The 22661-nt window shown below is 50.6% G+C and overlaps 1 protein-coding gene across 3 annotated transcripts; it reads left to right on the forward strand.

The window, feature by feature from the left end:
* The first annotated feature begins 1949 nt into the window (after positions 1 to 1949).
* Positions 1950 to 22021, forward strand: LOC117903848 (flocculation protein FLO11). Of its 3 annotated transcripts, none has more exons than XM_034816306.1 (8): positions 1950 to 2063; positions 9222 to 9451; positions 13094 to 13510; positions 14168 to 14356; positions 15941 to 18425; positions 18490 to 19990; positions 20064 to 20133; positions 20198 to 22021. In XM_034816306.1, exons 2-8 carry the CDS (start codon positions 9320 to 9322, stop codon positions 20270 to 20272), a joined length of 4869 nt encoding a protein of 1622 aa, XP_034672197.1. In that variant the 5' UTR covers positions 1950 to 2063; positions 9222 to 9319; the 3' UTR covers positions 20273 to 22021. The 3 variants fall into 3 exon arrangements, with proteins under 3 accessions (XP_034672197.1, XP_034672199.1, XP_034672200.1); XM_034816308.1 differs by having other exon boundaries at positions 14189 to 14356; XM_034816309.1 differs by lacking the exons at positions 1950 to 2063; positions 9222 to 9451 and adding an exon at positions 10733 to 11254.
* Positions 22022 to 22661: the final 640 nt, after the last annotated feature.

A 22661-nucleotide genomic window follows, 5' to 3' on the forward strand; every position in this document is an offset into this window, starting at 1 on the left:
TGCCCTATAAGTGGAACGTCTTCATCTTCGTCTTTATCCTCCAATTATGTACCCCATTTGTGATCCGGCAGTGCTGTGGCGCTACCCTCGACAGAGACGGGACCGGGACCCAATCCCGCATTCGTATCGGAGTGGAGTCCATGCAAGTGCCTGACGGTAATCGAATTATGTGGCAACTCTGCCTGTCAGCAGGCTGCGGAGAAACCTTGGGGAAGGGGGAGCCAGCGATGTACAATGTAAATGCGTGGCTGCTGGATTCCGAGTGTGGTTGGCAAGTTTTTGCGGCAAGTGAATGCTGTGACGTCCATTGTGGCATTTTCAATCCAATACCCTGGCTGTCACACGCAGACATTGTCGCTCCGAGATGCACGTGCCGGGCTCAGCTTCCGTCCCACCATGACGCTGATGCGCTGCCAAAATTTTCCATCACCATGGTACTGCCACAGTACGAGTGCAATGTGGGGAACGCTTCAATGAATTCTGCTACTATTTACATAAGTGGCAGGTAAATATCCTTCAAAATGCTGCAAGCGATAATTAAAGTCAAGTTTAAATGCCGCTTTGGCGTCTAACTAATTTGCGCTGTCAATTGCAAGTTAATTAATTATCAGATGGGAAAATTTTATAATTTCATAAGGGGAGCTACAAATTCACATACGCATGTGTGCATACATATGCACATAACTGTATTTATGTATGCATCTCTGTGTCAGTGGCAGTCAACCCCTTCGTTTGCATTATGAGCGTCCGAAAACAACAATTAGAGGCTTTTGAACGGATGCCTAGACACTCCACGTGTACCCCATCTCTTGGCCCACTTGTGCTCCCGACCCCTTCTTCCGTCCTTTCTCTTGCACACCAACACACACACACATGCACATGCACAGGCACATGCACTTGGGTGGTGGGTGGCTTGACACCAAAATTGATCAATTTTACATTTAGCCACAAGAATCGTAAATGTTACAGCGAGTGCAGCGTGTGGGTGGTGGCTGGTCTGGCAAGTCTGTGGGCGTGGCATGGCGGGCGACCCCATTAACATGCTCGAAGCACTCTCAGAGGCCAGCAGACCAGCAACAAAAAAGCTTACGCTGCGCTTTGGTCTCTGCCCATGCCATCCCAGCTCTTCCCTGCACTGCCCTGTCCTGCCCTGTCCTGCCCTGACCTGTCGCTTCGACAATCGGCATTTTGCAGTGGATTTCTTTGCCGTTATGCTCCTCGTACCCTTTGCCAAGGGTATGCTGATTTTGACTAAAACTTTGTAGCGCAGAGAATGCCGAGCTTTAAGCTCATAAACGTATTTGCAAATGGAATCTCTGCAAGGGTATCAATCAGCTCGAATCCCCAAAGCTCTCTCTCTCTCTCTCTGTCTGCTACTTCTGTGGGCAGTCGCAGCCGATAGATGCCGATGCAGTAGGTAAAGGAGAAACAGAAGTAGCAGCAAGAGGCGAAATGTGCAGTCAACAATGGTGTGGTGCTCTCTCTCTCTGCCCTCTGTGTGGGGTGTCCAAAGTATATTGAAACTGAAGGTGAGTGAATGTCATATGATATTTGGAGTATAATTTGCTCTGCTTTCACACACCACAGCAGACAAGAACGAGACAAAAAGAGTGAGAAAGAGGCTGAATTCGGGTAATGGGCACACCTTACCCCACATTAATGTGCCATTTGTCTGTTCTGTCTCTTTCTCTCCTTCGCCTGTGTGTGCTGGAACTCCTCTGTTTAAGGTCCAACATGTTGTTGTTGCATGCTCGTTGTCGTCGCAACACCCTCGCACACACACACACACACAAGCAGAAACAATGGGAGTCACACACATATGTAAATACATACATATATGTATGTATGTATGATTTGATGGCAACATTCGGTGGCAGCGTCGGTCGCTGTTCAGTTGAGTGACTGATAAGTTCAGTTGGCGTTCGCTTGGCGCCGAGAGCGGTTAACGGTTCTAATCGAATTCAGCATTCAGCCCACGAAACACGAAACAGTAACAGTAACAGTAACAGAACGAAGTGAAAAAGGCGTACGAACGAGCGCAAGCAAAAGAACAACGGAAAGAAGTAAATCGTGAGAGAGGGGAAATAACTTACGTCGTTACTGTTACTCTACGCTTCTCTCTCTCTCTCTCTCTCCCTCTCTACACTCCCGGCAAAGATGCGCTACATTTTCGGCTTATCCCGTTACGAATGTGGGCTTTCTTCCTTGCTTGTTTTTTGTTTGAGTGCAAGAATTCCAGCGGCAAAGACCCGAAAAAGTATGCCACGAATTCCGAGTGCAGTTTTTGGCCACAATCATTCTGCATGTGTGTGGCTGTGTGTGTGTGCGTGTACATATATCCCTACATGTGGATGGATGTTCAATGGAACATTGGGTGAACCAGGTTCAATTATATAAGGCTGCGCTGTTACCAGGCGACTGCTTTTTGGGGGCTAATCCAATGAAATCAGCATTCACTGTTGGCCGCTTGAACGCGATTGCGGCAGTTAAATTGCGAATTAAATGAGAAGCAGTAAAAAACGGATGAAAGTTCATTCTAAAGTTAATTGAGTTCACAGCAGTAAATGATTCTATTGGTTGTTTGGGCCTTTAATTTTCCTTAATTTACATCCAGCGCTCTCTACATAATTCTTCAAACATCAAACTGATTTGTTGTATTTAAATTTCCGATTAGGAAGACTTTATTGGAATGGAATGATTAAGGTTTTGCAACATCGATCTCTAAACGGTTCCTTGAACTTGATCTTTTTTCTCAAATCAAGTGAATGTTTTATTTATTGAAGATATTGATGGCAGGCGAAAACAAATTGACTGTTTTTTCAGCCACCCTCTACCTCGAAAATGTAGGCAAGCTCTGCCGATATTCAGCAATACTCTTGTCACTCCACGCCCAATAATTGATTCTGAAATGTTTAACGAGAGTTTCCATCGAGCTGCCATGGCCGTTTAAACCTATTTTTATGCGAAAACTGCGAGAATTTAACTGAATAGCCAGCCCAAGTACCCCTCCAGGATCGACTTTCGACATCTCGGTGTTGTAACAGTTAATAGTTTCCATTAATTGGATAGCCCCTTCCCCCCCCCCCTTCCCACCCTTCCGGCCCATGCAGTGGAATAACCCTAATGTCTGTCCCCCTACCCGTGACCGACCCCGTTATATTCTCAATTCCCCGTTGGCCTACTGACGCCACTGTCTGTGTGTGCGTGCGTGTGTGTGTGTGTGTCATTACTTAACACCTACAGCCATGGCAGTCGGCACGCCATTACACTATTACAGCAACAATGACAGAAGCAGAAACATAAAAACGAGGCCCGGGGTCCATTCGACGGCTCAGATACCCTCGCAGGTCCATCCATTTCCACTGAGAGCGGAAGAATGATTAAGAATGAGCTTTGAAAATGAATGAATCGAACTAATAACAGCCAGTGCAAGGCTACATAAACCATAAGAAGAGACTTGGTGACGCTGGCGGTGGTGGTGGGGGTGTGCGAGGTCTTTTACCTACCCCCAAAATACTTTCTGTCGAGCAAGCATGTTAGTCATCTCACCCTCCACATTTCCACGTTCCTCCATTACTCTCTCTTTCTCTTTTCTATTGCATGCTAATTCTTTGCAGCCATTCGTGAATTCATTTTTCTTTGGTATTATTGCTTTTGGCTTACCTTTCGGAAAGTCATTTAACTGCGGTTGCCCTGAAATTGTTCACCTAGGAAATGTATGAATGTACATATATGTAAAACGTTACATATGTACATACATATTTACATACATATTTACATATGTAATCGCATATAACATAGTCGCAGATTCGCACCGGCCGAGACACAGAGACACTCCCTGGTCAGCATCGCCATTGGTCTGGCAACCAGTCACAAGAGAGACCGAAACACCGTTGCCTAGCCACCTGTTCTGCTAACAAAAACACACACCCCCCGCCTCTTGGCCTAAATTGGAATGACTCAGCCTCAGCGCTCACCCCGAGCCCTCCGACACGACTCGGTTACAATGGCTCGCCTCGCACCACGTTGTCCGGACACACATAATGAGAGTGGCGGCTGAAACTGGCTGCAACCTAAGACGGAGTGGAGCAGAGCGGAGCGCTTTTATAACCGACCCATCCACTACCTCATCCGTTGCGTTACTGCAGCTAGAACTAACCCCAGCGCCACCACCGCCACCCACCCGAATGCGCCATTGACGCTTATCAAAAGCCAGCCATCAGAGGCAACGTTTTGTGTTCACTTTGCCTTTTCTTCCTCCCCCGCACACACACACACATACAGACACCTTTGCGCTGCTTGATAAGCATCTTTGAGGCAAGCTCATGCAAGTCCGACCGACAGTGGGACACATTGTGTCCGGCATTTAGAAAGTCCCCGTTGTCGTCGCAGTGGTCTTGTCCAGTAATTGGAACCTCCCCCGACCATGGGAATTATATATTTGCATAAAGAAAAAAGGTTGCCGTGTCCGGCTCCGGGAGCCTGGCTTATTTAAATCAGCTTTAACGTGGATTAATCTGTGGCTTTCAGATGACAGATGAGAGCTCCAGTTGACTTTAAATATTTGTTTGCCTAGTTTGCACCACTGTACGTTAAACTTCTGCTGCGCTTGTCTGCTTGATAACTAACTACATATTTGCATTTCTGCTCCTCCCTCCCTCTCTCTCTCTCTCTCTCACACTGTTTGCTTCTTTCTGTTTCTCGCTCTCGTCATTCAATTTTCGTGTTATGCAGTTTCTCTTTTACATTCTTGACAGCCATTGAACATCCTCATTGAATTTATTCTTATTGCCGTCTGGCCTGACTGCAGCCTCTCCTTTGCCCACTCTCACCATCTGATTATTCCTCTGCCCACTCCGCACTCTCTTGCTAAACAGCTCACACTCGCGCTTGATGGCGAGCAATTTAGTTGGTCTCCTCTTTAGGCGACGGCGACGTCAACAGCGACTGCGACTGCGACGAACAAACGATGAGCAACGAGCAGGCATTAATAACTGTTTCTTGTATACCCTCGCAGAGGGTATAATCGTTTTGAGTGCATTGGATGCAAACAAATCGCAGCAGAGAAAGCAATTCCAAATATATCGATGTACTATCAGTACTCTAATTGAAACTAAGTTTAGTTTGAATATTTAATCAATTTAGAATTGATATTTACAACAACCTGTGGCTGTGTCTGTATATTTCATAGGGTATCAAGTGCTGCGCATATCAAAGCTAGTTTTCTTGCGCTTTCAAGTTGTTCCCGTTGTCTGTCTGCCTTTTCTTTTGACTTTTTCTGCACGACACTAAATGGCCGCCACGTCTGCGGCAGGGGAGGGATGCGCTGCCTGCCTTCTCGGGTGATGCTATTCTCCTTCTCCTTTGCTGCCTGCGCTTGCTTGCTCCTTTTGGGTCCCAATTTATGAGGTCAATGAAATGTTTTGCCGCCCGCTGCGCGCTTCCCTGCGACGACAGCGGCGACGTCGCCCAATAAACCCGCCACCCCAGACCCCACGACTATTATACATTGTCGTTAGAGGCGCCCCAATGTCATTGGGGGCAATGCTGCCAAAGGCTTTGCTTTCCCCTTCCCTTTGGCCCAGTCTGCTGCTAAGCGGTTTGTTTCCCCTGCCCAAAAGGCACAGGCAGAGCAGGGGGTAAAGCAGATTGGAAACTGAAACAGGGAGCCATTGCATAACTCGAACTAAACTAGTCCCATAGGAGCAAACCAGCAGATTGGGTGAACGAAGAGAAACACAAAATATTGCTGATAATTTTGGGCATGGTTATATTTACATTTTAGAGAACGAAATCTTTTAAAAAACTGCCAGAAATCGTTGAAATAACATTCTAGCAATAATTTCTTGGAGGAATATCACTTTGGCGGGTCTTTTCCCTGAGTTCCTTTCAGCACAATGAATCTTTTAAGAGATTTTGCTTTACTTACCCTACTAGTATAAATATGTACATAAAATATCTCTGCTCATGTGTTCTGGCTGAGATATTCGCTTGGGGTTGGGATATGGGGTGCAAGGAATTGAGCTAAGGAATCGCTCTTTAAGCCGTGGGCAAAGTTTTGCGCTTATGGCTGACATCTTTCTGACGCCCCGGCGTCTACACTCGCCCACCCCCATGTTATGCTTTCGCGCATCGATTTTCAATCCTGGGCCGTGGCCGCCGGAGGGCTGAGACGCCAGCAAAGTCTTGCCATTTTGGTTAACGGCAGGCCCAAGTACTTTAAAGTAACCGTAAAATGTTGAGAGAATACATAGACATTTATGTATGTACATACATATGTATGTATTTATTTATGTACATATGTACATGTATAAAGAAGAGAAAATAGCTGGACCCAAAGTTTGCCTACTTTTTGGGGCACTACTTTGGCTGGAATTTGTGACCAGAGAAAGTATCCATGTGAGTCGTAGATTACTCATAATTAGATGTGGGAATTGAGGCTTTAATAATGTGCAAAATTTGCATGCAGTCTGAGCTCTTTTAATTAGGCAAACAAGAAGAAACACTGGGACACTTTTGCGTGGCAAAGGCCAGCCGTTGGTTTATTTTGTACATTAAGAAAGTCCCATTTATGCTATGAAACCTTTGCGCAGTCATCCTTCATATCGATTCGGCCAAAACACCCCAAAAAACAACATTCGTGCATTCGTCGGACTGCGCCCAGCTGGCATTTGTTCATTCATTTCCATTGAGCGAATTATAAGAAATTGCTGGTAAACGTTTTAAAATTAGACTTTCGCCGTGGAAGGTCAAACGGTTGCCTTCACCCCTAAACGGAAATAGGGGAAAATGGAGTTTGGCTGGCCACCACAGCCGACAGTCTGCCCGGCGAAAGTGGTCCGACGGTGTGGTGTGGCGCAAAACGCCGCTGACAAGTTTATTAAAAGCCACCTCAACGCTGGGCGTGGTTGTGGCCCCAAATGACAAAGCACTATAAACTATAAATACGATGAGCCGAGCAAGAAGAGGTACCCAGTGTGCATGGATACCCTTTTGTTGGCGCAAATCAAGGCTGCCGCTGTGATTATTTAGTCAGTGGGTGAATGGGCGAGTGAATAAATGATTGGCTGAGCTCGCGATTGGCAATCAATGGCAATCGGAACTGTTCATTCGATTGATATGAATGTATCCTTAGACAAACAATAAGCCATTCCCCTTGAATGTGCGCGGATGTGCGCCAATGAATGAACAAGTACATGTAATGAAGCATTCACGACGCTGAATATTGCACCAAAATAATTTCAGCTTGAAATTCCCAATAGATCGGCCAATCAATATGCAAGGACCCTCCAAGCCCGTCGTGCCCTCCTGTCAAGCCTTGCCCCAATAACGGGAACAAACTGCAAAATACAATTTTTTTCCCATGAAGCACCCAAAAAAAAAGAACCCCAAAGTGGGGAAAAAATGGGTTCGCTTGCAGAGTCGCAGCTGTTGATGCCCTCGCCAGTGGCTGGCTCTTAGAGTAGAGCTGAGGATGTGGCGATCTGCTGTGGAAGGGAAACATGCCTCACGATAGATTGACTCCTTCTTGATCTGCTGATCGGGAATGTGTCCACTCCATGGCATTCCCTCCTTTTGTACCTCGTAATCGTAACGCCTCTTTCAAGGGTATACAAAATGTTTCGTTTGCGTTTCGGCAGTCAACTGCAATAAACATGAGTGTGTGTGTGAGTGTGTGTTTGTGTGTCCGCCGTTCAAGGATGCTCCATTTTTGTATTTCCCATTTGTGTACCCACATTTTTGCCACGCAAAAAGGGAATATTGTATGCGAGTTCTCGAACCTTTGCGCTTCAATTTGATTCCAAAAACTCCATTTTTCGCAGGACAAACGCATCCTTAAAGCAAACGGAAATATTTTGAGGAAATGTTGAAAAATCAATTGAAAGAGCAGCCCATTAAACGGTTCGAGGGTATTTGAACGGCTCCCCAGTTGTTTGGTTTGTAAACATGCCAGAACCTGAAGAGATGCATAGCCTGAAGACTGGGGAAGTTTTTGGCATATTTCTGTCCATGAGCGTAAGATTCGATGAAGTCATCAGGCAAGGCAGCCCACCCCGGCAGGGCTGAGCAGTGCATGTCGTCGATGGCAATATATGAGCACATCCTTTCTGCTTGCCGCAGTTCTCCCCAAAAGTAAGCAAAGAAAAATGTTGCCCTATTGGATGGAGAAAGGACAGAAACAAACAAATCAGCAGATGAATCGATGTGGCTGGGAAAATGGAAAGGAAAACTCATTTTAAAGAGAAGCCATAACAAGTGCTGGGCATAGATTGGGGGATACGCAGGCAGTAAAGTGCAATATCCTTAAAACACACTGGCAAAAACATTATTATGGCCGATGAATAATTAACTGGAGTGGGGAATGGGCCTATAATTTCAGGCAAATTGTTCTGTTTTGCCTGAAAGATGACTGGAAGTCCTAGGTATAATCAATTTACAACTAATAGGCGTAGTTGCAGCGCAAGTCAATGACCGCGTTAAGGCCAGCAAATACTTGATTTATGGCAAATTATTCTGAATCACTTGAATCACTTCTGGCCAAAGCAACGCAAAAAATGATTATGGATAATTGCCTATACCAGCGGGGAGGTGGGAGGTGGGATGCGGTTTCTATTGCAGAGGCCAACAACCTCCTTAGAGGCAAATTCAACAAATGGAAGGGGTGGGGTGGTGGGGGGTTGCACTATCCACTGTCCGGAGCAGCGGAAAAGCGCGAGCCGTGGCCGCAATTCCTTAAAATATTCATCAATTGTTGATGTTATTATTTCACTTCCGCCTTTGCACTGTGGGAGACTGTGGGTGGTGCGGTGTGGCAAATGGTTCAATGAACCGTTGACACGAAATGTCCGACCTCAGCCCTGCTCTCCCTCGCTCTCTCACTCTCTCTTGGTTGCTCTCCCCATCCAATAGTAATTTGTTGCCGATGCAAACATATAAGTTTTCTTCGTGGTTTATTTTTTTCAAAAATGATTCCCCAATGATTGATGGAGAGAGGGGAGAGATACAGGCAGAGAGGCGGCAGGCAGGCAGGCAGTAAAAGCCAAAAAGGATGTGTGATTGCGACAGTTTCTGTTGGGCTTTTGCTGGTGTTGCCAGAGGCAATTATGAAAGGCACCACTGAAAGATCTATGGAGAAAGCCAGGGAGAGAGAGAGAGATGAGAAAGAATTCGTGCCAATGGCCTTCTAATGTGTGTGTTTGTGTGTGTGTGTTGGTGTATAGGAGAGCCCTTCCATGCCTGCGCCACCACCTCATCAGCCGGAATCGCTGTGTGTGAATGAGTAACGGAATTGGGGGCAGGGCAGCAGTAACGGAACGGAATGGATGCACGCCGGCAGAAGCGACTTGGCCCAGCGCCAATTGCATCGTTCGAGAAGTCATTTGAGGACAATGCCACGACAAATGTACAGCTACAGCAGCAGCAGCAGCAGCAGCCGGTTGTCCAGGCAGCGGTGAGTGTACTTTAGCCTATATATGCACATGTACCGTACTGTAAGAGAGCGAGAGCGAGGGAGAGAGAGGATCCCTTGAACAGTGTTTCCCCTTTCTGCACACTCTCTTCCCTCGTGCATGTGCATGTGTGTTTGTGTTTGCCCCGACATGTCATACACTCACATTATGCAGAGCTCAAATTAATTAACCACAGTATGAAATCAGCTAAAGCTTGGCCAAAGCTTTCCGCCTTCCTTCCTTCCATGTGCGAGGGAGAGCGTGGGAAATGTGTTCTGATGCCTGGGGGCACTGCATGGCATGGCATGGCTTTTGATGGGTTGGGCTGGGCTGGGATGGGATGAATGCCAGAATCATGCAAATGGCCACTTAAAAGTCAGGGCAAGCAAACGCTTTTGGCTAATAAACAAAATGAACCTTAAACGGCAAGAACAGGAGGAGCCACACGAGGCAGGCAACAGCCCCCGACACGTGCCGCCCACCGCTCCACCCTCAGCCCGGAGACTGTCAAACTGTGGGCCCGAAGACGCCGCCCCTCCCTGGCCAGCGGCGGTGGCAGTGGCTATGAAAATATTTTGGCACACATTCGCCTCCAATGTGAAGTGCTCCAAATAATGTCATTTAGCGAGAGGAGCGCGGCCACCCCAACGGCACTGCTGAGAGCGAGAAATAAGAAGAAGTAAAAGAGAGAGAGAGAGAGAGAGAGCAGTGTCCAAAAATGAAACATGCAAAAGCATCATCCAAGGTGTGGGGAGGGGAGAGTCGCTGTACAGCCGCCAGTGCTTGGTGTGGAGTGAGGAGAGAGGAAGCTGCAGAAACAGTGGCGGGCAGGCGATTAGCAAACATTTGCCGGGATTGCCAATAACCAAGCCAGCGATACACTCGTGAAAATAGCTTCAAGTATTTGCCCATTTTTGGATGCAATATCCACAATGCATCTGTGATCTGAATGTACACAACAAAAGCAAAACAAAGAGTAGTTTCAAATTAAAAAGAGAAACTCAAAAAGCTTTCCATCAGCGTGCTTCCATTCAAGTGCCCCGCGCTGTATGCACACAACCACACAGCCAGAGGGACTTACTTGACTCTTGAAGCTTCGCAGAACACACAGCTGAGCCCGTCCGCTGACACTGAGGATGCCAGGGAGCTTTGCAGCCTGTGGGGCGAGCTTTCACACAGCAGAGCAAAGCGAATCGAATTGAAGCTTCCGCACCTCGACGCTGTCGAAGCAACGCCGCAGTAGCAGAAGCAGCAATCGCAATCGCAGTCGCCGTCGCCGTCGACGCTGTGCTCATTCAGCGCTTAGCATACATTTCGGGGCTTTCGGCAGTACGACGCTAACGCTGCGTGCGTGCGGTCTAACGGTAAAAACGTGACGGAGAGAGCGCCAGACACAGACAGGCGTGTGAAGTGAGGGAGCGAGCGAGCGAGCGAGCGAGAGAGAGAGTTAGGAGGTGAACGAGAGCGAGCGAGGCGAGGCGAGACAGATAGAAGTCCGCGTTAAGAAGAAAATCAAACAGAGCAAGAAGCAGCAGAGGGCACAAATTTTGTTCTTAATTTTTTGTTGTTGTTCAGTGCTCAAAAAATTCAAGTTACAATAATTGATGGAAAACTGATAAAGCCCCGGAATCCAGAGTTCAACACACAAGCGATAAGCAATACACAAATACACACACACACACACACATAGAAGCTCGCAATCGCAATCGAGCTCGCACCCGAAACTGTGCTGAAGGAGAAGCAAAAGCAGCAGAGGAGAAAGCAGCAGCGTAACGGCATCTAGTAACTTTTTTTTTGGGTCCGCGGTGAGTACATTAACGGTAAACAAAAGGCGGTGGCGGAGGCGGAGGCGGAGTCAGCGGCAGCGGCAGAGGTCGGTACCGGCAGTGGGTAAGCACGTTGCTCGAAAAAAGGTTCGTTCTTTGTGCAAGGTGAGGCCTTGCCTGCCTTTGCTCTGTGGGAGTGAGTGGAGAGCCCAACCTTGCCTTAATACACCTTGCGGGCAAACAATAGGCGGCTTTCTCTTCCCAAATTTCTGCCAGCCTCTCTCTCTCTCTCTCTCTCTCTGCCTTGCAATTCTTCTTCGCTTTTCTGTGTTCCTCTTTCTCACTTTCCTCCGCCTTCCCCCGCGTCTGCTAGTCTCCCGCTGTTCCTCTTTGCTCCTCCAAATTCTTATGCACTCCCCCTCCCTCTCCCTCGCACTCTCTTTCTCTTACATTATCGTTTTTTATTTAAATTTTAATTAATTTAATTAAGCGTTTGTCTCTCTCTGTATCTCTCTTCGTTCCTTTCTTCGTATGCCTGTCCACGTTTTCCTTCACCCCACGCCGACCACCCCGCCATGACTTCTGCACCAAAAATCAAAAAGAAAAAGCAGAAAAAAACACAAGAAAAACCGTATTTTCTTTTCTGTACACCACAAAAACAAAAGCAAGCCCGTTCCCCCAGCACAGTCGCCCATTCACCGTTACCCAAAAATAAAGTGGTTGGAGAAGGCGTGGGGGGGGAGGGGGGGTGTACGGCGAACCTATTTGCTTGCCACGGCACGCGTTGCCTTCAGTTTGGAAATCGCTGCATAGCGAAGCGAGAGAGAGAGTCAACTTTAAATTAATTTGTGCCCCAAGGTCCCGCAGAGACAATAAACGGAAACGCCACCGCCACCGCCACCGCCTCCACCCCCAGCCAGCCCCTACGAGACCGAGCCCCGCCAGAGCCATGAACAGTTTTTGTTTTTGTTTTTGTTTGTCGCCTCGCAGCCAGCGACGATTCAGGCGCCATGTGTCAATCATCGTCCTGTCCTGTCCCCTCTTCTCTGTGCCACTCGCTCTCTGGCTGCTTGTGTGTGTGTGTGAAAGGATTTCTCCTTGAGCGCTTTTAATGCGTGTGCAGCATGCATGCCATGGAAGCTGCGGGGTGCACTCCTGCAGCGTGCATGAACGTGCCCGTCTGTTGCTCCAGTAAACTTAGCCACCACCCCGCACATCCGCCCCGCCCCGCCCCGCCACCGTACCTGCTCGCCAACAGCCTTGTTCAGAGAATGAAAACTTAAAGCCCGCTAATGGAACCAAAGAGAGAGATAACTTGATGCTGGCAGCTTGGGCTTTAAGCTGGCCATCATCCCAGGTTATTGGAGTAAAAACTTATTTGATGGGCTGACGCTGGAATGTGCAGACTTTCAGCTTAAAGTCGATCCTAGTCGTAAGCCTTTAATGGTGAATGGCAGCCTTAAGGATGTGCTGGCAAAGTGACTGACTGAAAATGTAAAACAAATATCTGCCCCCCAATATGCACGTACGAGTGCCGAGTGCCGAGTGCACACCAAACAAAAGGGCAAATTGAAAGACTGGGACCCATGCCAGCTGCTGTTTTCAGTGTCCTGCTTCAGCCCCAGCCCCAGCCCCAGCCCAAAACCAAAACCCAATTATAGAGCAACGAATAGGAAAACAATCGAACGAGGCCAGGCCCAGACAAAGCTTCATTTAAAAATCCAAAATGTGGCAAAGCGAAAAACCCATAGAGGCAGGGAGCCGCAGGGAGCCCAGAGCCACAGTCAGAGCTCTGCCTCTGGGCAAACATTGTCAGTGCAGATTTCATATTAGTTTTCATCCTCTAGGACTCTCTCTTTGCCTCTTCCCTTTTCGCAGATGATGGAGCAAGGTGCACGGAAACAGACAGCGACAACCGCAACGACGACGACGACGCGGAGTAAAAGCAGCGCCAGCGAAGCGCCCAGCATTGTGGCCAGCACCAGCACCAGCACCACCACCACCACCTCCTCCTCATCATCGTCATCCTCGTCGGCCACCTGCTCGGCGACGGTTGTGGTTAAGCAGCGGCCGCCACCGCTGAAGACGGCAACGACAACGGTGACCACGACGCTGGTCAGCAGCAATGAGGGCGGACAGCCGCTGCCACCCATTGCCCAGGCCAGCTGCCGTGCGGGCGGCATTGCCACCCTGACAACACCCTCAACGCCGAGGATCGAGCTGAGTCGCGCCTCCAGCTCATCGCACCACGAGGAGGATAGCCGTGAGAGCAGTCCCGAGAATGTCTTCGAGCAGGTGAGCCATGGCCAATATTTACATTAAGGATTTATCTACAATGTAGATTCTACATCCATCATCCATGCGTAAAGTTTGTGCTAATTATTTGTACTTTGTTCTGGTTTTTTCTTTGTGCTTAATTTTCGCCTGTGGTGTTGTTGCCTCTCTCACTCTCACTCTCTCTCGCTCGCGCTCTCTCTTTGTGTGTGTCGATATTTACATATAAATATGTATATCTGTCTGTCTCTTCCTCTGTCTCTGTAACACGCTCTGCCGCTCGCTCGCTCCCCCACATGCACACCACAAACACACACACACACACAACAAAACTGAAAACAAACTGAAATCGGCTGATCCCTCAACCTCATCTCCTCGACTCCTGCAAACAAATTACAAAATTGGCTGTTGATATCGTTTCTGTGTGCTTTTTCGATCCACCCTCAACCCGCTCTCTTGCATGCAAATTCCACAACCCACAACCCACAATCCACAACCCACAATCCACATTATCACCGCAAAAATCTATCCAACGCTCTTGAACGAAACGCAAAATTCTGCAACGAAACAAAAACGAAAACTCTCTCTGTTGTGTGTGTGTGTTCGTGTGTGTGTGTGTGTGTGTGTGTGTGTGTGTGTGTGCTGGCTGAATTTTGTGGTTGAACTAATGCTCTGAAGGTCGGCACTGGCACCCTACAGGAAACAATTGGCCTTGGCTTTCGGGAGGAGGGCGCCCTGGAGCTACGCAGCTCCACCGAGGAACTCTACTTCATGGATCCCGAACAGAAAAAGGAGGAGCAGGAGCGAATGCAACAGCAGCAACAGCAACAGCAGCAGCAGCAGCAACAGCAACAGCAACAGCAGCAGGTGAGCTTTGATTCAGCTTCGTCCATTTCCCCTTTAAACAGGAACAGGAACTGAGGCTGCAGCAAGCACTGACAAGCCGGAAATTGCTTTAACGGGGCCGAGAGATAGTGCCAGCAAAAAAAAAGAGGACGAGTGACGGCAGCGAGTGACGGCTGTGAGGACGAGGGCAACCGCAGCGCCAACAGAAGTTGAATTAATAATGCAATATTGCATTCAATGGAAAGCAGTGGCAGAGGCAGCAGCGGAAGGCAGGAAGGAAGACCCCCGACAGCTGACAAGTGGGCAGCGGCAGCACTTGACGCCTCTCTCGCTACTCGTCACTCGCCACTTGCCACTCGGTGTGCCAACCGCTTCAATTTCATGTTTGCCAAAGTTTTGTTTTCCCCATTGTCGCTGCTCCGTCCGAAGTTCCCTTCCCAATGGCAAAAAGTTATCAATTGGCTGAGTGACGAACCAGTCCCTCTGCTCGTAATTGCTAAGAAGTTTCCCCATTGATTGTTGCCCCGCACACGGGCCAGTCCTAATTGCAGCAAAGACTTTTGCCAATTTGTCCAAGGAAACGATGCCAGGTGCCTCGGCGATGGGCGTTGCTCCTGGCTAACTTGTGAAAGTTTTAATCAGGGTGATCGATATTGCTTGATTGGCCATTTGGCTTGGACGCGTATCATTATCCATTCATTAACTGCCAGCCAAATACGAGTACGAGTACGAGTACGAGTGTCCCCTGCTGCTGCTGCTGCAAGCACTTAAATCGTTTCGGCATTTTCGTTGTGGGCTTCGACTTAATTGAATCAATTTAGAATTTATATCAATTATGGAATTGCTCGGCTGTCGGACAGCCGAAATGTTGCAACAAATATCTTTGCAATTGATTGCAGTAATCGATGGGACCAGCAACTGCTGCAAAATTTCAATAAGCTAGATAATTTTTATTTAGTTAAGAAGCAATTGGCATCATCATGCACGCGACATGCATTCGGTTTTTGTGCCATTCTCGGACATTGTCGTTGAAGGCATGCAAGAAAATTGCAATCGAGCTGCTTGTCGTATTTGTATGGAATTGAGCCTCGATACTTATCGAAAGTAAGCGATAACCGATTACCCCATAAGTGACCGTGTTGACACTCCAATTGCTGTCCATTCCCTGCACAGTTTTTCCCCTTGCAACTCGGGGCCACACATCGAAATCGAATCGAATTTCCGGTCCTGCCTGCACTCAGCCTTGTCCTTCGTCCAACTTTCACGTCCAGTACAGTCCCACTCCAAAAATCCTGCTGCATGTTTCAAGTCGAATGCAGCTCTGTCCTTCTATTTTCCCGTTACTTTTCCTGTCGCTGTCTCTGACCTATCATTACTTTTTCCCTTCTTTGACTGACAGCCGCGTGGGCGGGCTTGGAGCGGAGATTGGAGCAATGCGATTGACACGGAATCACGGTCTGGGGCCCAATGATTTCCTTAACGGTGTCCTACTTTGCCTTTGCCTTTCCACGCCCCACAACCCATTTCCTTTTCCTTTTTTGCCTGCGCCTTCTCACTCTCTCTCTCTCTCTCTCTCTCTCTCTCTTTTGTCTCTTTTTGCTGAAGGCGACCACGAAGCGCTCCTCGCCGCACATCTTCAAGTTTGACGACCATCAGAGCTACCTGCAGCAGCACCAGCGCAAGGACTCGGCCAGCTCGGAGGTGGCCGCCTTGCTCTGCATCTCGGGCCGCACCAGCCGCATCTCGAGTGTCGGCAGCCAGGGCTCGGCCGTGAGCCGCCTCTCCGCGGTGTCCGGCGTCTCGCGCTCACCCTCGCCCCATCGCATGCTGCTGGAGACTTCCTTCTGCGGTCCCAAGCCACTGGAGCAGACCTCCGCGGCGGCCAGCTCCTCCGCCCACAGTCACGCAGCGACCTCGGCGGCTGGCGGGGGCGTGGTCACGGGCGGAGTGCCCGGCGGTGTGGCGGCCAATACGGCGCTGCTGGAGCAGCTGCTGCTGGCGCGCAAGCACGATCCCACCCAGGCGGTGCTGGCCGAAGGCATCAAGGTGCTGCCCCCAGCCCCAGGCACAGGCACAGGCACCAGCAGCGGCAGCCGCAGAAGCAAGCTGGCCAACGGCGGGGACCCAAAGGCCAAGGCAGCCGCCGGCAGCTCAACGATCATGGGCGGACAGCGGCGGAGCACCAAGAGTCCCGGCCAGATGGTCATCGGCAAGACGCCCAGCGGCACGGAGTACATTCGAATCAATCTGCGCCCGGATCACATGTACAGCGACAGGGGCATAGCGGCCAACGAGCGTGTGGTGGAGGCGCCCAACCAGCTGACGCCCGTCTACTCAGCCTCCGCCTCCGCCTCCGCCGGACAGCCCAAGCCACCCGCCTCGCTGAGCCTGCAGGGCGGTGGCGCCGTGGCCGGGCACGACGAGAACCGCTTGACGCCAACGGCAAGCCCCAAGCCCGGTCGGCATGCCCTGCGGCTGGGCAGTCGCTCGCCCTCGCCTTCGCCGGCGGCGGCTTCTGTGTCGCGCAAAAGCTCCTTCAGCTCCCTCTTCCGGCTGGGCAAGGACTCGCCGGACTCGCCGCGGGACTCCGCCCGCTCGCGCAGCAAAAGCAAGGAGCGCTCGGGGGCGGCGGCAGCGACGGCAACAACGGCCACCGGCTCCTCCCAGAATGTGACGCCCAGCAAGCAAAAGTCGGTGCTGGCCATCTTCAAGTCGGGCAAGCGGGGCAGCAGCAGCGGCGGCGGCGGCGGCACCGATGGCACCAAGAGCTCCAAGAGCTCCTCCCCCATCGAGCCGAGCTGCGAGCCACCGCCGCCACCACCGCCGGCACCCGGCTCGGCGGGCTCATCGGGCGGACGCAGCCGCACTCCGGCGGGGAGTCGGCCGGGCAGTCGCCTGCGGTACTACGATGAGCCGGTGGAGGGTGTCATCCACATACCGCTGCACACGCCGCCGGAGGAGCGGGAGGCACGCACCCTGCTGCAGGGCATACAGAATCTGATTGCAGCGCCCTCCCCGCCGCCCATCCAGGCCCGGACACCGCAGCCATCGGCACAGTCGCAGTCGCAGTCGCAGTTGCAGCAGCTGCCGGCCGCCTCCTGTGGAGCCGTGCCGGTGACCGGCAATGGATCGGGAGCCACCATCACGGCCAGTCAGTTGGCGGCGGCCGCCGCTGCCCTGCGACCTGTGGGCCAGCGGAAGGCGGTGGCCCAGCGGCCGGACCTGGACGCCATTCAGTCGCTGCCCTCGCAGGAGGAGGTGGAGAAGGAGAAGGACTGGAGCCAGGAGGTGCAAGCGCAATCGGTGAGCTCCGTGGTGAGTGCCCGAGCCTCCAACCTGGCCCAGATCCACCAGGAGCAAACGCCCGAGACGGAGCCCGAGCCCCCGTCCGTGCGGGAGAATGGTCTGGGGGAGATGCAGCGCCTGCCGTCGGTGGACAGCACGCAGAGTGCCTGCGAGCCGCCACGCCTGGTGCACACGGTGGCCACCGTCAGTGCGCCCCAAACGGAGGATGCCGCCGCCAAGGAGCGGCGCCGTCTGCTGTTCGCCACGCGGCTGGGCTCCGGCAGCCAGGAGCAGATCTTCTCCACGCAGTTCAGCATCTCGAAGACGGAGAGCCAGTCCAGCCAGCTGTCCGAACAGGTGCTGGAGTCCGGCAGCAATTCGACGGCCTCGGACGCGCCACCAACCACCGCCAGCGCCACCGCCGACGGACTGCAGCGTCAGGGCACGGTCATTCGTCGCTCGGAGTTGGGCTCCAGCGTGCCACCGCCGCCGCCACCGCGTGGCATCTCCAGCTCCGAGGAGGAGCAGCCGCCGGAGAGGAGCCACCTGCCAGCGGCAGTCGTGATGCGCTCCAAGCACAGATCGCGTCCAACCTCCGAGGACGAGGCGCCGGCAGCAGCCCCAGCCGCGGATCTGCGCCACTCGCGTTACCTCGAGAATTTCGATGTGCGCCGCAAGCTGCACGAGAATGTGCCCCCCGAGGGCAGGGAGCTGCGGCGCAGGCAGCAGGAGGGTGGAGCTGCCGCTGCAAGTGCCATTCCGGTGCCACGGAAGCCCAAGCGGCAGAGTGTTCCCGAGTCCCGACGTGAGTGCAGCAGGAAGCGGCCAAAGGCCAAATTGCCATTCAAATTCTCTTTTCTCTTCCCCAGGCGAAACCTCGCAGAGCTCTGGCGGTGCCACGCCCACTACACCAACACCCACAGCCACACCCACACCCACACCCACACCTGCAGCTGCAGCTGCCGTATCCGCTGGAGGCAGGCCAGCAACGCCAACTGGAAAGGGTTCGGGACTGGATACTCCAACGCCCACGGCCAGCCCCGAGCCAATGCTCGCCTCGCCCCTGGCCGAGCGGCGCTTGTCGTTGTCCACGGACGAGCACGAGCCCGTGGAGTCGTCGGAGAGTGAACGCGACTCGGACATGGCTGGCAGCTCGTCGGTGACGACAGCCGTGGCCGTGGGCGGCGAGGGTCAGGGTCAGGGCCAGGGTCAGGGCAAGCGGCATCACTTTCCGCGCAACGTTTGCGTCATCGAGGAGCACGAGAGCACCGGCCTGGTGTCGCAGGAGTCCTTCGACGACGAGCTGCCGTACATACCGACAACGCTGCCGGAGGAGCGGGCGCAGGGGGTGCCCCTCATACCGATGAAGGAGCGCGCCAACATGGAGCTGAAGACGTGTCCCGTGGACAGGCCACGCTCGACAACGCCGCTGAATCCCTCGCACCTGGAGGAGTACTGCACGGGCATCATGACGCCCCAGGAGGCGCCACATGCGGCAGTCCATGAGCTGGACAATGGAGCGGCAGCAGCAGCAGCTGGAGGAGGGGCTGCAGGAGGGGCTGCAGGAGGAGCAGCCGCTGGTCCTGTGAGGGGAGAAAAGCTGAGAATCAGCCTGCCGCGCAAGGAGTCGGTGGGCAAGGAGGGCAGGGCCGGGCCGGGCCAGAGCGCCAAGTCCCCGCGACGCATCTCCAATGCCAGCGGCAAGTCCTGGTTCGAGTTCGCGGAGGAGGGACTCCGCGCCAACAATCTGGAGCGCAAGGACTCCAGCAAGCAGTTGCTGCCAGCTCAAGGCGCAGTTCCAGCACCAGCACCCGTTCCCGCAGCCGCTCCAACTCCAGCCGCGACCGGCCTGGAGGAGCCCAAGCCAAAGGCCTCCACACAGCGCAAGCTCTCGGGCCACTGGATTGACTTTGAGAACATTCCGGAGAAGCGGAAGCCAGCCAAGCGGATCACCACGCTGCCCAAGGAGACGATTGCCGCCAGCAACACGGCCACCACCAGCTCCTCGTCGGCCTGCGGCAGTGGCCATCGCTCCGGCGGCTCCGTGCCTGGCTCTGGCTCGGGGCATCATCATCATCATCACCAGCACCAGCACCAGCACCAGGCGCGGCCTGGCTCGCAGGAGGTGAACACTGCTGGCGCCAGCGACAAGCTGCACTACAACTACGTGAAGCCGGAGGACTGCCAATGCGAGTGCCACGAGGCGGAGCGCGGTGAGTCCTCCACGGCCACCATGGGCGCTGGGGACAGCAGCACCGGCACCGGCACCGGCACGGGCACGACCAGTGAGTCGCTGGCCTCCGTGGATCTGCTGCAGCAGGGTGAGGACATGCTGCCACTGCTCGAGCCCGAACCGCAGCCAGAGAGAAGGTAAACGGAGACATCCACAGATCCCATCCATTGCGAGTTCTAACCCTTCTTGCTGCTCCTTTTGCCATTGCAGAGTCTATGCGGACGAGGAGTTGCCCGCTCCAATGCTCCGACACTCCGGCAAAAGTAGCGCCGCAGCTCGGGTAAGTTGTGGCCCAACACGTTGGCTAATCAATTATCAAACTAAACCCAAAACTGTACACACAGACACAAATGGAGGAGTTTCCACGACGTGACATTGGTTCGAGTCCAAGGAATCGAAAATTTCCGGATAGGAAGTAAGAAGAGAAGTTTGCTCGCTCATGGCCCATGGCTCACGGTAGATCTTCAGGGTAGTTACATGCAGTAATCTCTTTCTACTTATATACACTCAAGTAACTAGAAACTATCAGTAAGTAAACTAAACTAAGGGCAACCAAGGTGTGTGTCCTCTTGGCCCATATCCTCTGAATGTACCTCAAGCAGTGTGGTTGTTATAAGCGGACGACGATACGAGTGTGTTTCCTTTCGATTCGATTTAGCTAATGCAAAACTCCACTAACTCCATGTACTACTCCGATATATAACAACACACACACACACACACACACACACACACACATATTGTATAGGGTATCTTCTAGGGTAATGGATTTGTGTGGTGTCTCTTTTTTTTGATTGGAACTTCACTTGGTAGCAATCTTGAGGCTGGTCTTATCCCTAGTAACTTCTTCGCCGGCAATTTGTACCACTAACTACTACGAGTATATGTGATCTCCCCCCATGAAAATGTTGAATCAAATTGATCAGATGACAATGCAAACGAAACAGATAAATGTATGTAGCCATAAGAGAGGGAAATCTACTGGAGATCCCTTGGGTGCCCGTGGAATGTGCCCGCCCGATACGTTATACACTTACAATTATTAGCCTGATTCATAGCATTTAGTTAGTTAGTTGTACATACATTTAATCTATATTTACATGTACGCTTATGGTTTGGTTTTTACTTAGTTTTTGCCTTGAAGAATATCTCACCAGATAACTGACAATTATTGTATGGGTTTACTCTGTACTCTATATTATATATAGCCAATGAAACTGCCAGCACACATTTTGGCTTGGTTGCCATTTTTGGTGGCATGCTGCAGCTGTTGGAAACCGGTTGATTAACACTCAACAGAAGGTTTATGCGCCAAGCATGACTATCGCGATCAACCCTCTCACCGACTATTTGCTTCGACAAACTATTCGCCATGGAAAACATACTTATTAGGAAACCAAATGGAAACCCCTTAGCTAGTCTTTAAAATAACTCAAAATTGAACTTAGCGGACAACGGACATTCATTGGATTGAAGCAAATAAATTAAGCAAATAAAAGTGAATATAACATTAAATAGGAGATGCGAGGATGGGTAAGCGAATGGAAAAGGAAAAGCTATAGCTAAATTATACAATAAATTGAAGAACATTGAAAATGTTCAAAGCAGACAAGAGGGAATAAGCAAGCTATAATAATAAAACGACAACTGTACACGAGTTTAGCGAAAGAATTTCAACATAAGCACACACGACGTTGCGCATCGAGAGACCCCCCTATTAAGCATACAAATGCTGGGAGCAGTAAGACTCTTTTTTTTTTTTTTGTTGGGCAGCAGAAGAGCACAAAATGCACTGGAAATATATAGGAGATACTTGCGAGTACCAGCAAGTACCAGTAGAGAGGTAAAGATCTTAAGAGTTCATATACATAATTATACATATATTCATATAAATAGTTACCCGTTCGCACACGCAGAAGTTCTTTCCCTTTTCCGAATCTTGTTCTCAAATTTTTGAATATTTCTATTTGTTTTTTGAATACACTTTTTTTGTATTAAATAAAAGACGAGCGAAGAAAATGTTGTTAAAAATGCATTTAAATTGAAAGAAAACAAAAAGCAAAAGTAAATAAATAAAGAGAGAGTTGAACGTTTAAATAAGCAAAGAAATAATATGTATTGAAAATTGTTACCAAAATTTAAGCATTCATAGAAACCAAGAGAAAAACCAAAATACAACAGTGGTAAGAGAGAAAAGCAAAACTAATGAGTTAATAAATATATATACTATATGTATGCACATTCATTATTTAAAGATTTCATATATAAATCCGTACAGGAAAAACCCAAAACTAAATCAAATGAAAACGGAATGCAAACAGACATTAATTGCGAAATATTCATTAAAGTGGCAAAAAATCATATATAAACAAAAATGTTTTTTACTCGTTTTTGTTTTGTTTTGGTAGGAATTTGGAGCTGCACTCGTTTCGGATATTGACATTTAACGGTATTTGGAGTTATCTTATCGCAATCGGAGGGACACTAGACGCTACGTTGGCAATCGATCATGATTTTGGGGCTATTTAGCATGCATATAGGGCTCAGGCCTAATGCCACGTAGAAGGTAAGGTAATGTCATCGTGATAAGGCACCGACGTCAATGTCTTGAACTTCCGCTGTCTGCTGTCTGCTGTCTGCACTATGTGGCTTTGCCTCAGTTCACGATTAGGAGCCACGTATAAACGTGGCAACCAACCCAATCACGCAAACACACACACAGGCGCGCATTCTGACACACTGACACGCACTCAAATGACCCGCTCTCAACTGCGCAGGCGCGCTCTCAACCTATCGAGAGAGCAAGAG

Source organism: Drosophila subobscura, chromosome A (genome assembly GCF_008121235.1).
Source record: "Drosophila subobscura isolate 14011-0131.10 chromosome A, UCBerk_Dsub_1.0, whole genome shotgun sequence".
Classification (NCBI taxonomy): domain Eukaryota; kingdom Metazoa; phylum Arthropoda; class Insecta; order Diptera; family Drosophilidae; genus Drosophila; species Drosophila subobscura.